The 17,027-nt window shown below is 45.0% G+C and overlaps 1 protein-coding gene across 1 annotated transcript in view; it reads right to left on the bottom strand.

The window, feature by feature from the left end:
- Positions 1-1,476, bottom strand: part of rcc2 (regulator of chromosome condensation 2) — a 41,168-nt gene extending 39,692 nt beyond the window's left edge. The window contains exon 1 of the mRNA XM_078425000.1: positions 823-1,476. Coding sequence (XP_078281126.1) covers positions 823-984 — 162 coding nt within the window. The 5' untranslated portion in view covers positions 985-1,476. The remainder of the gene's footprint in view (positions 1-822) is intronic.
- Positions 1,477-17,027: the final 15,551 nt, after the last annotated feature.

Here is a 17,027-nt window from a genome sequence, read left to right as displayed (position 1 = left end):
GATGGATGGATGGATGGGGGGGGGGGGGGGGGGGGGTGAGGGTTCGCGTCCCGCTCCCGCCCGCCGGTGCGCGGCCTAGTCACAGGTCACAAGCCCCGGCCTCGGGCCGGTGGGGCAGCCGGCGGCTCGCTGCCCTCTCCCGGCCCGGGGTGGAGTGGTGGTGGCGGGGCGGGCTGAAGGAGACGTCTTTGTAGACCGTGTCCGCCTCCTTCCCTCCCTCCCTCCCTCTCTCCCTCCGCCGGCGCCTCTTTGTCTGGAGATGAGGGAGGTGATGGCGGGCGGAGGAGGTTATCGAGGGGGGGGGGGGGGAAGGTGGATGAAGAGGGACGACGAAGAAAGGGGATTAAAAAATAAATAAAACAAACCAACAAGAGACAAATTTAGAAAAAAAACAAACAACAAAAAGCAATACATCCGAATTAAATGAATTAAACAACAAGCGGCCGGGGAAGAGACGGCGCGGCGACAGCGCTAATCACCTCACAAACAAAACAAACTCCACATAAATAAATATTTTAAAATAAAACCCTCAGTTAGAAATAAACCAACACAAGTAGAAAGTAGATCCCTAGAAATAAAAGTAAATCCACCTCATAAGAGCCACCACGCCACGGGCTTTGTTGCCCCAACACGCACAGAGAGAGAGAGAAAAAAAGTTGCTTTCCCCTCTGGAAACAAAAAAACTTTTTACACTTTAAAACAAAAAGTGAAATAAACCTGCGGCGGCCGAGGTTTGAGGAGAGTTTTTGTTTTTTAAAGTCGGGCTGAGGGAAAGGAAGGAAAGGAAGGAAGGGAAGGCCGCAGAGCCGCGGGCTCGCTTACTATTTTCTCCTTGGTCTCGTCGGGCTCGGTGACGGTCTGCAGCGCCGGCTTGCCCAGCTTCTTGCCCGAGTTCTCCAGCTCCACATCCTCCTCGTCGCTGAAGTCTCTCTCCCTCTTCCTTCCACCCTTTAGTTTCTTCTTCTCCACCTTCTTGCGAGGCATCTTTGTCTCAGGCGGCAGCGGCGGCAACAACACACAACACAACACAACAAAATAAAATAAAACCCTCAATTCTTTTCCGGCAACAGATAAATCGTTTCTTCTCTCTCTCTCTCTCTCTCTCCCTCCCCCCCAAAAAAATAATTAACTCTTTCTCCAAGTGATTAAATATCCGCCAACTTGATTGAAAGTCGCAAATTGTAATTCTTTCTTTTTCCTTCTTACTTTCTTTCTCTTTCGGATTTTAAACCCAAAGATTTGTCTCTTTTTTTACTTCCCCTCAAGACTCTGCCCTTTTTATTGATCTGAACAATAGATCTCTGTGTCTGAAGAGGAAAAAAAAAACCCCACACGTGGACCCGCCTCACATCTGTCTGCCTCTTTTATATTTATATATATATTTTCCTAAATAATTAAAGCGTCAAACTTCCTCCTCGCGTCTCCAAACGCTGCACAAAAGTGCCTCGCTTTTTGGGTGTTTCTTTAATACACTCCCTCCCCCTCTCTTCGCAGATTAACTTTAAGTACCTGGATTCGTTTAATTGGGAGGAAATGATTGGTGTTGTTGCAAATGTGTTATGGATGGAGGGAGGGAGGGAGGGAGACTGGGTTATTTTCCCCTTATATTCCAGTCCATCCGCCGTGAGGTTAAAATGTAAATCTGCCCCCTGAGTCTGTGGCATGATGTGACAGCCCCCTCTATTCACAATCAGTCATGGACACACAACTCAGGAAGGAAAACCAGCCTTGACAAAAGAAGCCCTGAAGGCTCCTCAGACATTGACATCTGCTGGCTGGGAGAACCCTCTTTTACAAAAAAAATCTGTCTTCTGACAGTTGTTAAAAGTTACTTTCATTTCCAGTTCTGAATGAAAGATCATAGCCCTGAATTCAAACTCCATATTCGTAGAGGAACAAACCCTTCAGCCCAGTGTCTGTGCTGACCATGATGCCAATCTAAACTAATCGGCATGCACGTGCTCTACAATGCCGTCCATAATGTTTGGGACAAAGACCCATCATTTATTTATTTGCCTCTGTACTCCACAATTTGAGATTTGAAAGCGAAAAAAATCGCATGTGGTTCAAGTGCACATTGTCAGATTTTAATAAAGGCCATTTTTATACATTTTGGTTTCACCATGTAGAAATTACAGCAGTGTTTATACATAGTCTCCCCATTTCAGGGCACCATAATGTTTGGGACACATGGCTTCACAGGTGTTTGTAATTGCTCAGGTGCGTAATAATTGCATCCTTAATGCAGGTATAAGAGAGCTCTCAGCACCAAGTCTTTCCTCCAGTCTTTCCATCATCTTTGGAAACTTTTATTGCTGTTTATCAACATGAGGACCAGAGTTGTGCCAATGAAAGTCAAAGAAGCCATTATAAGACTGAGAAACAAGAATAAAACTGTTCGAGACATAAGCCAAACCTTAGGTTTATTAACATCAACTGTTTGGAACATCATTAATAAGAAAGAGAGCACTGGTGAGCTTACCAATCGCAAAGGACTTGCAGGCCAAGGAAGACCTCCACAGCTGATGACAGTAGAATTCTCTCTATAATAAAGAAAAATTGCCAAACACCTGTCCGACAGATCAGAAACACTCTTCAGGAGTCAGGTGTGGATTTGTCAATGACCACTGTCCGCAGAAGATTTCATGAACAGAAATACAGAGGCTACACTGCAAGATGCAAACCATTGGTTAGCCACAAAAATAGGATGGCCGGGTTACAGTTTGCCAAGAAATACTTAAAAGAGCAACCACAGTTCTGGAAAATGGTCTTGTTGACAGATGAGACGAAGATTAACTTATACCAGAGTGATGGCAAGAGCAAAGTATGGAGGAGGGAAGGAACTGCCCAAGATCCAAAGCATACCACCTCATCTGTGAAACATGGTGGTGGGGGTGTTATGGCCTGGGCATGTATGGCTGCTGAAGGTACTGACTCACTTATCTTCATTGATGATACGACTGCTGATGGTAGTAGCATAATGAATTCTGAAGTGTATAGACACATCCTATCTGCTCAAGTTCAAACAAATGCCTCAAAAATCATTGGCTGGCAGATCATTCTACAGCAAGACAATGATCCCAAAAATACTGCTAAAGCAACAAAGGAGTTTTTCAAAGCTAAAAAATTGTCAATTCTTGAGTGGCCGTCAATCAACCGATCTGAACCCAATAGAGCATGCCTTTTATATGCTGAAGAGAGAACCGAAGGGGACTAGCCCCCAAAACAAGCATAAGCTAAAGATGGCTGCAATACATAGCCACAGCCAGACATAAAAACAGTTTTTCCCACGAGTAGTAGCTCAACTCAATAACCAAAAGTCTGTAGTCTCTTTTGGCTCTGGTTTATTTCACTCACATGTTTCACTCACATTATTTCACTCACATGTATTCTTAATGTTTTATGCTTATTCTTAATTTTTTACTGTATGTTCGTGTTGTTACTTGCATGTGGAGCACCAAGGCACATTCCTTGCATGTGTACATACTTGGCCATTAAACATATTCATTCATTCATTCATGCAGGCCTGGCAGAGCATCACCAGAGAAGTCACCCAGCAACTGGTGATATCCATGAATCGCAGACTTCAAGCAGTCATTGCATGCAAAATACTAAACATGACTACTTTCATTTACATGACATTGCTGTGTCCCAAACATTATGGTGCCCTGAAATGGGGGGGATTATGTATAAACACTGCTGTAACTTCTACATGATGAAACCAAAATGTATAAAAATGACCTTTATTAAAATCTGACAATGTGCACTTTAATCACATGTGATTTTTTTCTATTACAAATCTCAAATTGTGGAGTACAGAGGCAAATAATTAAATAAAGGGTCTTTGTCCCAAACATTCTGGAGGACACTGTACATCTCTCTATCTCGGCTAGAGTATTTCTCGCATTTTTGCTTTCATTTCAGATTTCCAGCATTTTGTTTTGTGATTCTTTGCATCGTAATTGTTATTGCAATGCATTGAAAAATTGTGATAGAGGAGAACACATGTAAAAAAAAGACACAAAGTGTTGGAGTAACTTTGCAGGTCAGGCAGCATCCCTGGAGAACTTGGTTAGGTGATGTTTCGGGTCGGGACCCTTCTTCCATATGTAGAAATGTAGTTTGGGCTTCAATCATAATCATAATCATATCAGGTTACAATCATAATTTATGAATGCAATGGATATCAGAATTATATTCTCTCGCATCGCTATACTGTAGTAGCTTGCACTGATTAAAACCTTTTAGTGAGTCGCAGAGTCATACAACATGGAAACAGGCCTTTCAGCCCAACTTGCCCACACTAACCAACATGCCCCAACTGCCCTTGTCCCACCTGCCTGTGTTTGGCACATATCCTTTTAAACCTATCCTGTCCAAATGTTTTTTAAAAGTTGTGATAGTACCTGCTTCAACTACCTCCTTTATGGAGGCACGTTCCATAAACCCACCACCCTTTGTGTAAAAAAAGCTGCTCCTCAGGTTCCTGTTAAATCCCCCTCACCTTAAACCAATGTCCTCTGGTTCTTGATTCACCTACTCTGGGTAAAAGACTGTGCATTTACCCAATCTATAACCCCTCATGCCGTATGCACCTCCAAAAGGTAGACCCTCATCCTCCTGCGCTCTAAGGAATAGAGTCCCAGCCTGTTCAACCTCTCCCTATAGCTTAGGTCCTCAAGTTCTGGCAACATTCCCGTAAACCTTCTCTGCACCCTATCCAGTTCCAGATTTAGACAATAGACAATAGACAATAGGTGCAGGAGGAGGCCCTTTGGCCCTTCGAGCCAGCACCGCCATTCAATGTGATCATGGCTGATCATTCTCAATCAGTACCCCATTCCTGCCTTCTCCCCATACCCCCTGACTCCGCTATCCTTAAGAGCTCTATCCAGCTCTCTCTTGAATGCATTCAGAGAATTGGCCTCCACTGCCTTCTGAGGCAGAGAATTCCACAGATTCACAACTCTCTGACTGAAAAGGTTTTTCCTCATCTCAGTTCTAAATGGCCTACCCCTTATTCTTAAACTGTGGTTTCCAGCTAAATCTAAATCTTTGTAATGGGACTTCCCGGCCAGACATAAGGAAAATAAATGCTAAACCTAGAAGTAAGAGACTGGGGTCTGAAGAAGGGTCTCGACCCGAAACGTCACCCATTCCTTCTCTCCCGAGATGCTGCCTGACCTGCTGAGTTACTCCAGCATTTTGTGAGTAAGAGACTGGGGTTTGGCTGAAGAGATGAGTTTGCAGAAATTTTGAAAAACAAGAAAATGGAAGAAAATTTTGAGAATCACTGGAAGGAGTTTGTACGTTCTCCCCGTGACCTGCGTGGGTTTTCTCCGAGATCTTCGGTTTCCTCCCACACTCCAAAGACGTACAGGTATGTAGGTTACTTGGCTGGGTAAATATAAAAATTGTCCATAGTGGGTGTAGGATAGTGTTAATGTACGGGGATCGCTGGGCGGCACGGACTTGGAGGGCCGAAAAGGCCTGTTTCCGGCTGTATATATATGATATGATATGATAATCCAACATGTGTTCAAGTGATTGTAGGCCTTCCTATCAACGATAAGACAAGTTACGAGGGCCTACAAAATAGTTTGAAAGGAATGACTTGTGTAGGAGATTTTGAATGAATGAATGAATGAATGTTTATTGGCCAAATATGTATATTCAAGGTATGTGCCTTGGTGCTCCGCTCACAAATGACAACACAAATGTACAGTTAACAATTAAGAATAAAGCATAACACATCAAAACAATAAGGATACACCATTACGGTCTAAACATGTGGGTGAAAATAAACCAGAGTAAAAAAGAGAGTTGAGTTGAAAATAGTAACACTGCTCAAATTCAGTGTACTTATGCCAATTTGCCCACTTCCCCTGTCGTCCATCAATTAGTCTGTAGAAGGCTTTTGAGCCCTCAGTAAATGGAAAAAAACATACTATGAATTCTTACATGACTTTATAAACAACACTGCACACCAAAAGAATGTTAATTGCAGAATGGAATGATCTAGATAGAAATATTGTATGCCTGTTATTTCACCTGTTAGATTTTTGCCTTCTGCAAATTAATTTTGGCACACATGAAATCCTGGTAACCTAACCAATAAACTTGGCTTTAATATTAAAAGGGGCTGCACCTCAGCTGAAGAAAGGTCCCGACGCAAGAGGTCATTTGTCCATTTCAAAAACTGCTACCTGATCTGCTAAGTTCCTCCGCCAATTTGCTTTTTGCTCAGGATTCCAACTTTTGCAGTCTCCTTTGTCTGCACCTGAAGTTTATACTTTAACCTTTGATAATTTGTTGGTATGATTTAGTTTATTCCTTCAACTCCTCCACTTTTTCAGCACCATGATATTATTAGCTTAAGCACTGCTATTGTTGTTTTGCATTGTTTAAGAGGCCATAAGGTGTCCCATTTTAAAATGCACATCAGTATCTCTTAGGAACACAATTCTAGCTTGGAGATACTATTTGGGGGCAGTATTGAAATAGTTCAAGGGTTTACAAGTAGGTTTGTTATGGCAAACCTACTTGAACAACAGGAACCTGGACCCGCTACAATTTGCATCCTGCCATAACAAGTCAGCAGAAGATACGATCTCACCGGCTCTCCACTCTGCACTGGACCAATTGAGCAATAAAAACACATACATCAGGCTGTTGTTCAGAGACTACAGCTCAGGGTTCTACATTATCATCCCCTGCAAGCTGTTTACCAAGCACACGGAACTGGATCTCTGCGCATCCCTCTGCAACTGAATCCTTGACTCCTCATCAACAGACTACAATCCATACAATCGGGTCTGAAGAAGGGTCTCGACCCAAAACGTCACCCATTCCTTCTCTCTCTCGAGATGCTGCCTGACCTGCTGAGTTACTCCAGCATTTTGTGAATAAATCGATTTGTACCAGCATCTGCAGTTATTTTCTTATACTACAATCCATACAAATTGCCAGCAACACTTCCCGCTCGATAACCATGAGCACGGGATCTCCTCGTGGCTGTGCGCTCTCCCCAGCTCTACTCACTCTATATGCACAACTGGACACAATTTGAACTCCAAATTCAAGTTTGCCGATGACACCACTGACGAATTGTAAATGACCATGAGTCAGAGTATAGGAGGGAGATTGATCGACTGATCAAATGGTGCCAGAACAACAAACTTGCCCTCAATATCAGTAAGACCAAGGAACTGGTTGGGAACGTTGGAAGAGGAAGGATGAGGATCCACAATCCATTCTTCATCGACGGAACGGTGGTGGAAAGAGGCAAAAGCTTCTAATTCCTGGGCGTGCATATTTCTGAAGATCTGTCTTGGACCCACCATATTGATGCAATCATCAAGAAATCCCAGCCACACCTGTACTTACTGAGAAGATTATGGAGATTTGGGATGTTAACGAATTCTCTCTTGAACTTCTGCAGGTCTACAGGAGAGAGCATATCGACTGGTTGTATCACGGCCTAGTTCGGTAATGCGAACGTCCAGGAACGAAGAAGACTGCAAAAAGTGGGGAACACTGCCCAGTCCATCACGGATACTGACCTCCCCACCATCTCAGGGAACTAAAGGAGTCGCTGCCTCAAAAAGGCAGCCAGCATCATCAGAGACCCACACCACACTGGCCACGCTCTCACTGACCCACACCACCCTGGCCACGCTCTCACTGACCCACACCACCCTGGCCACACCCTCACTGACCCACACCACCCTGGCCACACTCTCACTGACCCACACCACCCTGGCCACACCCTCACTGACCCACACCACCCTGGCCACACTCTCACTGACCCACACCACCCTGGCCACACTCTCATTTCACTCCTGCCACAGGTAGGAAGGTACAGAAGCCTGAAAACTAACGTCCAGGTTCAGGAACAGCTTCTTCCCTACAACCATCAGGCTATTAAACACTGCAGCCTCCAAAATAGGCTCCAAACTACAAAGACTTGGGGGCATTATTTTTGACTTTGCATTTTTATTGTTTATTTGTTGTAGTTTATTATGGCTTTTACAGAGTGCTAAGTTTACATATCAGTTGTGCTGCTGCAAGTAAGAATTTCATTGTACCATTTCGGGACATATGACAATAAAACACTTGACTCTTATTCAGCCTTTTGCAATGATAACAAAAAGCACGTTAGACTTGAATGTTTTGGCATGTAAATAATAGTTCAGGCACATTACTTAATTGATAACAGATTATAACCATTATAAAATTGATTTAACAGTACAGATTTAACCGAGTCTCCAGTTTCCATACTCATTGTGATCTTCGATGGTAACATCAATGGTTTTTGTTTTGAAGTTGCAGATTTATCAGGTAGTTTTTAGAATACCATCATCTTTAGATTGAACAATGTCATCAACTTCAATTCTTGTTTGAACAGCACATGTTAACTCCTCTTAAACAGCAGTTGGACTCGCTTCAGAAACATCTTTCGTCTTGTAGTCTGCTGTTCTCTCAGACGTCATTTGTTAGGATTAAGTGATCAACGTGGACTTTAAAGAATTTCTTTCCGGACTTCACAAGATAATTTTAATGTTTATCTGACTAATAGCACTTTACTCACATTATGTGTTTACATGAGGAAGAGCTTCCTGCAGCTGTCTCAATGTTCACATTAAAATCAAGTTTATTCATCTTTGATCTTGAAATACCTTTCTTTTTTTAATCCTTGCTGTTAGTTTCTATATGCCCTTAATGTTTATAATTCTTCCTTCTGTGGTTTTCTTCTAAAAGAGTGCCATTTTCCTGGGATATCTCATCTGTCACCATTTAGGCTTGCTCTATACTCTGTTTTACCTTACATAAAGAGGCAATGCCGCTTTGCTTTCTACAATTAAAACATCTGGCCACTGTGAACAGGTGCTGTGTGATACAGCAGCAGAACTTCTTGCCCAGCCTGCATTTCATACCATTCATGCCCTTGTCAATTTTCCTGCCGATATTCTGTATTTACAAAAGTGTTTATGAGCTGGCCAAAGGTCCTGTGGAATTCTGAACGACGTTTTCATTGATATCTTGTATTCTTGTATTCTTCATTGAATATTTAGTAACTTGAACTGGATGTGCTCTTTGGTTGGGACAATTACCTTGATGTGGCTAAGAAAGAACAAACTGGCAAAAATAGAGAGTAGAAATACAGAACTGTAGATGCTGGTTTACCAAGGAAAGACACAAAATGCTGGAGTAACTCAGCGGGCCAGGCAACGTCCCTGGAGAACATGGATAACTAGCATTTCGGGTTGGGACCCTTCTTCAGACTATCCACATTCTCAGGTGATGCTACCTGACTTGCTGAGTTACTCCAGCATTTTGTGTCTTAAACTGGCAAAGATAGATCTTTTGGAACAAATGTATTACTTTCACCTGACCTCAGGTTTCAAACTGCTGCTAGGAATCTAACTTGATGTGAAATGGTTTTGTAGATTTTCTGTTACTTCATTGAAAGGGACATTGATCATCTTATCTGAAACAAATTTTATCAACAGCAGGTATCTGGCTATTTTCTAACTGGTTCATCTTTCCTGAAGTCCAAAATAGTCTTAATCTGAGCCTTTCTGGCCTCATTCTTTATTTTGACATTATTCATCCTAAAAATATATCATCATCCATTTAATGTATGAATAGTTCAGGCAATTAAATGAGAGAGGCAGGGGGGTGAGAACCAGAGTAGTAGGTCGGAAATTGGAAGGAGTGATGAGAAGAAGGAGATTTTGACCCAGTGGAAGTGGCGGCGCCTAACGGCTGCGGCTCGCTAGCAGTCTGTTCGTCTTTTTTTTCCTTTTTTTTTTGTTGTATGTTGGTGTTGGGATGGTTTTTTTTTGTTTTTGGTTGTGTATGTGTGGGGGGGGGGGGTGGTGGGGGAAACCTTTCTCTTTTAGGTCTCTTCCTCACGGCGCGGGGTGCGGCTCGGCCGCGGGGCCTAACATCGCTGGTGCGGCTCGGCCGCGGGACTTAACAGTGCCCGGTGCGGCTCGGCCGCGGGGCCTAACATCGCTGGTGCGGCTCGGCCGCTGGACTTAACAGTGCCCGGTGCGGCTCGACCGCGAGGCCTAACATCGCTGGTGCGGCTCGGCCGCTGGACTTAACAGTGCCCGGGCCGCGGGGCCTAACATCGCCCGGCGCGGCTCGGCCACTGGACTTAACATCGCCCGTCGCTGCTCGGCCGCTGGACTTAACAGTGCCCGGTGCGGCTTGGCCGCGGGGCCTTCCATCGCCCGGTGCGGCTCGGCCGCGGGGCCTAACATCGCTGGTGCGGCTCGGCCGCGGGACTTAACAGTGCCCGGGCTCGGCCGCGGGGCCTAACATCGCTGGTGCGGCTCGGCCGCTGGACTTAACAGTGCCCGGTGCGGCTCGGCCGCGGGGCCTAACATCGCTGGTGCGGCTCGGCCGCTGGACTTAACAGTGCCCGGTACGGCTCGGCCGCGGGGCCTAACATCGCTGGTGCGGCTTGGCCGCTGGACTTAACAGTGCCCAGGCCGCGGGGCCTAACATCGCCCGGCGCGGCTCGGCCGCGGGACTTTTCATCGCTGGTGCGGCTCGGCCGCTGGACTTAACATCGCCCGGTGCGGCTCGGCCGCGGGGCCTAACATCGCCCGGTGCAGCTCGGCCGCGGGGCCTAACATCGCCCGGTGCGGCTCGGCCGCGGGACTTAGCAGCGCACGGCTCGGTCGCGGGGCCTTTCATCGCCCGGTTCGGCCGCGGGATGTTTCAGCGCCCGGTGCGACTCGGCCGCGGGGACTTCCATCCCTTTGCGGGGACTGTGTGGGTCGGTCGGGGACGAGCTGTCTGTCCGTGGGCGTGGGGAAGAGAGTGGAAGTTTTGTTGCCTCCATCACAGTGAGGGGGTGTTTGGAGTCACTGTGATGGACGTTTGTGTTGGGGTCATGTGTCTTGTGTTCTTTTTTGTGTGTGACTGCTATGTAGTTTCGTTCGGTACCTTGGTACCGAATGACAAATAAAGCTCTGTTGTTGCTGTTGCTGTTGTTGTAAGTCTCAAAGGAAAGAGAGACGGAGAGGTGTAGAAATATGGTGGCGCCGATGGTCTGAAGTGAAGTTTACTTCAATGTGAAGAGTATTGTGAAGAAAGCAGATGAACTTAGAGCCTGGATCAGTGCTTGGGACTATGATGCGGCCATTGCAGAAACATGGCATGACCAACAGCACAATGTTCTGACTTTAACTTTCCCAATATTGACTGAGATTTGTTCAGTGCCAAAGGCTTAGACATGGCAGAATTTGTCAGGTGTATCCGTGAAGGCTTCTTGAAACGATATGTGGATAGTCCAACCTGAGAAGGGAACATACTGGATCTTGTGTTGGGAAATGAGCCTGGCCAGATGACTGGTGTTTCAATGGAAGAGCATTTAGGGGATAGTGATCACAACTCCATAAGTTTCAAGGTTGTTTTTAATCGGGAGAATTCCCATGTGGGAAAGTACTAAATTGGAGTTGGCTTCTGGATATGTAAGGAATGCAGGGATATGGATTGTGTGCAGATAGATAAGAGATAGTTTTGGCATCATGTTCGACACAGACGTTGTAGGTAGAAGGGCCCGTTCTTGTGCTGTACTGTTCAATGTTCTATGTTCTATTTCAGAGATTTCAAAGCGAACCCAATGGGACTGGACTGCCACTTTGTACCGTCTTCCACTTCGAGGATGATTGCCGTTTCACTTCCACTAAGTTTTCCAGGTGCTTCCTTTTTTCTTTGCATTCAAATTTGTTGTGATTAATTGTGAGCATTCACTCCACCAATAGATTCAAATATCCTCATTGCTGTCTCAATCAGTAGGTGGGATTCCTTGCAATGCTTATTGGCAGGGTAAACTATGGGTACAGAATGTACAGTCTTACATATGAAATGTGAGCTCAAACTGTGTGCAATTTGTTCAGGGCTCTTCACAGACTGTCTCTTGAACTTACTGTAAATGTCGTAATCCAGAGGACAGTTAGGCACAGGATAGAATACGTAAAGGCATGGCAGTCCTAAAGTAACAATCACCATTCACACTCAACATACTTTGCATAAACATGAAGTTAGGCAGTAAATTAAACTTGGCATCTTCTGATTGGTAAATGATTGAACATTGCAGGCCAGGCCATACTGTTCCCAATTTGCATTAAAACGTTGCAACTGGTCTCTTTACATTGGTACAAAGCATATTATAAACATATATTTTATTAATTTGTTCTCTATCTTTCTATATCAACGTCGATATCTCTCATTTCCCTTTCCCCTGACTCTCAGTCTGAAGAAGGGTCTCGACCCAAAACATCATCTATTCCTTTTCTCCAGAGATGCTGCCTGACCCACTGTGTTACTCCAGCTTTTTGTGTATAACTGACCATGGATGGCTCGTTTGTAATCATTTATGGTCTTTCCGCTGACTGGTTAGCACGCAACGGTTGGAAGGCACGGTGGCGCAGCGGTAGAGTTGCTGCTTTGCAGTGAATGCAGCGCCGGAGACCTGGGTTCGATCCCGACTACGGGTGCTGTCTGTATGGAGTTTGTACATTCTCCCTGTGACCTGGCATGGATTTTCTCCGAGATCTTCGGTTTCCTCCCATACTCCAAAGACAATAGACAATAGACAATAGGTGCAGGAGTAGGCCATTCAGCCCTTCGAGCCAGCACCGCCATTCAATGCGATCATGGCTGATCACTCTCAATCAGTACCCCGTTCCTGCCTTCTCCCCATACCCCCTCACTCCGCTATCCTTAAGAGCTCTATCCAGCTCTCTCTTGAAAGCATCCAACGAACTGGCCTCCACTGCCTTCTGAGGCAGAGAATTCCACACCTTCACCACCCTCTGACTGAAAAAGTTCTTCCTCATCTCCGTTCTAAATGGCCTACCCCTTATTCTCAAACTGTGGCCCCTTGTTCTGGACTCCCCCAACATTGGGAACATGTTATCTGCCTCTAATGTGTCCAATCCCCTAATTATCTTATATGTTTCAATAAGATCCCCCCTCATCCTTCTAAATTCCAGTGTATACAAGCCCAATCGCTCCAGCCTTTCAACATACGACAGTCCCGCCATTCCGGGAATTAACCTAGTGAACCTACGCTGCACGCCCTCCATAGCAAGAATATCCTTCCTCAAATTTGGAGACCAAAACTGCACACAGTACTCCAGGTGCGGTCTCACCAGGGCCCGGTACAACTGTAGAAGGACCTCTTTGCTCCTATACTCAACTCCTCTTGTTACGAAGGCCAACATTCCATTGGCTTTCTTCACTGCCTGCTGAACCTGCATGCTTCCTTTCATTGACTGATGCACTAGGACACCCAGATCTCGTTGAACTCCCCCTCCTCCTAACTTGACACCATTCAGATAATAATCTGCCTTTCTATTCTTACTTCCAAAGTGAATAACCTCACACTTACCTACATTAAACTGCATCTGCCATGTATCCGCCCACTCACACAACCTGTCCAAGTCACCCTGCAGCCTTATTGCATCTTCCTCACAATTCACACTACCCCCCAACTTAGTATCATCTGCAAATTTGCTAATGGTACTTTTAATCCCTTCGTCTAAGTCATTAATGTATATCGTGAATAGCTGGGGTCCCAGCACCGAACCTTGCGGTACCCCACTGGTCACTGCCTGCCATTCCGAAAGGGACCCATTTATCCCCACTCTTTGCTTTCTGTCTGTCAACCAATTTTCTATCCATGTCAGTACCCTACCCCCAATACCATGTGCCCTAATTTTGCCCACTAATCTCCTATGTGGGACCTTGTCGAAGGCTTTCTGAAAGTCGAGGTACACCACATCCACTGACTCTCCCTTGTCAATTTTCCTAGTTACATCCTCAAAAAATTCCAGTAGATTTGTCAAGCATGATTTCCCCTTCGTAAATCCATGCTGACTCGGAATGATCCCGTTACTGCTATCCAAATGCTCAGCAATTTCGTCTTTTATAATTGACTCCAGCATCTTCCCCACCACTGATGTCAGACTAACTGGTCTATAATTACCCGTTTTCTCTCTCCCTCCTTTCTTAAAAAGTGGGATAACATTTGCTATCCTCCAATCCACAGGAACTGATCCTGAATCTATAGAACATTGAAAAATGATCTCCAATGCTTCCACTATTTCTAGAGCCACCTCCTTAAGTACTCTGGGATGCAGACCATCAGGCCCTGGGGATTTATCAGCCTTCAGTCCCATCAGTCTACCCAACACCATTTCCTGCCTAATGTGGATTTCCTTCAGTTCCTCCATCACCCTAGGTTCTCCGGCCCCTAGAACATTTGGGAGATTGTGTGTATCTTCCTCAGTGAAGACAGATCCAAAGTAACGGTTTAACTCGTCTGCCATTTCTTTGTTCCCCATAATAAATTCCCCTGCTTCTGTCTTCAAGGGACCCACATTTGCCTTGACTATTTTTTTCCTCTTCACGTACCTAAAAAAACTTTTGCTATCCTCCTTTATATTATTCGCTAGTTTACCCTCGTACCTCATCTTTTCTCCCCGTATTGCCTTTTTAGTTAACTTTTGTTGCTCTTTAAAAGAGTCCCAATCCTCAGTCTTCCCACTCTTCTTTGCTATGTTATACTTCCTCTCCTTAATTTTTATGCTGTCCCTGACTTCCCTTGTCAGCCACAGGTGTCTCTTACTCCCCTTAGAGTCTTTCCACCTCTTTGGAATAAATTGATCCTGCAACCTCTGCATTATTCCCAGGAATACCTGCCATTGCTGTTCTACCGTCTTCCCTGCTAGGGCCTCATTCCAATCAATTTTGGCCAGCTCCCGCCTCATGCCTCTGTAATCCCCTTTGCTATACTGTAATACCGACACTTCCGATTTTCCCTTCTGCCTTTCCATTTGCAGAGTAAAACTTATCATGTTGTGATCACTGCCTCCTAATGGTTCTTTTACCTCTAGTCCCCTTATCAGATCAGGATCATTACACAACACTAAATCCAGAATTGCCTTCTCCCTGGTAGGCTCCAGTACAAGCTGTTCTAAGAATCCATCTCGAAGGCACTCTACAAACTCTCTTTCCTGGGGTCCATTTCCAACCTGATTTTCCCAGTCTACCTGCATGTTGAAATCTCCCATAACCACCGTAGCATTACATTTGTGACACGCCAATTTTATCTCCTGATTCAACTTGCACCCTATGTCGAGGCTACTGTTTGGGGGCCTATAGATAACTCCCATTAGGGTCTTTTTACCCTTACAATTTCTCATTTCTATCCATACTGATTCAACATCTCCTGATTCTATGTCACCCCTTGCAAGGGAATGAATATCATTCCTTACCATCAGAGCAACCCCACCCCCTCTGCCCACCTGTCTGTCTTTTCTATACGTTGTATACCCCTGAATATTCAGTTCCCAGCCCTGGTCCTCTTGTAGCCATGTCTCAATGATCCCTACAACATCATACTTGCCCATGACTAACTGAGCCTCAAGCTCATCCACTTTATTTTTTATACTACGCGCATTTAAGTACAACACTTTAACTTCTGTATTTACCTCCCCTCTCACATCGTTCACAATTGGCCCTGCCCTTAATTTCTTTTCCGCTCTAGAACTTCTGTTCCCATTCTTCTGAGAGTCTTTTGCAATATCTCCTGTATTCCCTTTTACCTCATCTTCATATTCACAATTTGTTAACCCCTCCCCCCCACTACTTAGTTTAAAGCCACAGGTGTCACACTAGCAAACCTGCCTGCCAGAATGTTTGTCCCCCTGCTGTTAAGATGCAACCCGTCCCTTTTGTACAAGTCACCCCTAGCCCAGAAGAGATCCCAGTGGTCCAGAAATCTAAATCCCTGCTCTCTGCACCAGCCCCTCAGCCATAAATTCATACCCTCTATCTCTCTGTTCCTGGCCTCACCAGCACGAGGTACCGGTAGCAGTCCAGAGATAACTACCTTCGACGTCCTACTTCTCAGTGCTTTCCCCAACTCTCTAAACGTACGGGTTTGTAGGTTAATTGCTTGGTAAATGTAAAAATTGTCCCTAGTGGGTATGGGATAGTGTTAATGTGCGGGGAACGCTGGTCGGCGCGGACCTGGTGAGCCGAAAAGGGCCTGTTTCCACACTGTATCTCTAAACTAAACTAAAAAGCTTTTCACTGTACCTCGGTACACATGACGATGAACATTTATACTATAGATCTCAATATCTTATACATAACTGGAAGACACTTTGGGTGGCATGGTGGCACAGAGAGTTGCTGCCTTACAGCTCCAGAGACCCGGGTTCCATCCTGACTAAGGGCGCCTGTCTGTATGGAGTTTGTACGTTCTCCCTGTGACCTGCGTTGGTTTTCTCCGGGGTCTCTGGTTTCCTCCCACAGTCCAAAGATGTACAGGCTTGTTATAATTGTAAATTGTCCCTAGTGTGTGTAGGATAGTGTAAGTGTGTGGGGATCGCTGGTCGGCATGGACTTGGTGGGCCGAATGGTCTGTTTACGCGCTGTATCTCGAAACTAAACTAAAAAACAAGGAATTGCCGATGTTGGTTTACAGAAGAAGACATGAAGTGCTGGAGTAACTCAGCAGATCAGGCAGCATCTCTGGAGAACATGTCACCAATCTCTGTTCCCTGGTGATGCTGCCTGACCACTGAGGTACATACCTGTGAGATATTCCATAGCCCTGAACAAGATTGTGGAGAAGTTCAACAATCCACACTATGTAATCTGGTTACTTGAGTCCCAGAAGTTTCATCTGGAATTATGAAATGGCCCTCAGAACTCAGAATAAAACATAGGATTGGTATAAATATATAAAACTTATTAACTATCCTAGAAATGGATTATTTGGCATGTGAAAGGGATATGAAGAAGTAAAAGGATTAATGATGGGGCTTGGGAAGGAGCTTTTTGTGAACCATTGAGAGAGAAAATACATGTAATCTGGATATTATTATTAGAGGGACAGCACAACAATGTACTTGCTCATGGTATATATAAAGTACTTAGAAATTGTATTATGTTGAAGCACTTAATAAAGATACACACCAATTTTTCGGCAA

This window comes from Rhinoraja longicauda, chromosome 30, assembly GCF_053455715.1.
Source record: "Rhinoraja longicauda isolate Sanriku21f chromosome 30, sRhiLon1.1, whole genome shotgun sequence".
In the NCBI taxonomy this organism is placed as follows: Eukaryota; Metazoa; Chordata; class Chondrichthyes; order Rajiformes; family Arhynchobatidae; genus Rhinoraja; species Rhinoraja longicauda.
The sequence above is the reverse complement of the archived record's forward strand: the minus strand, read 5'-3'. Positions and strand labels throughout refer to the sequence as shown.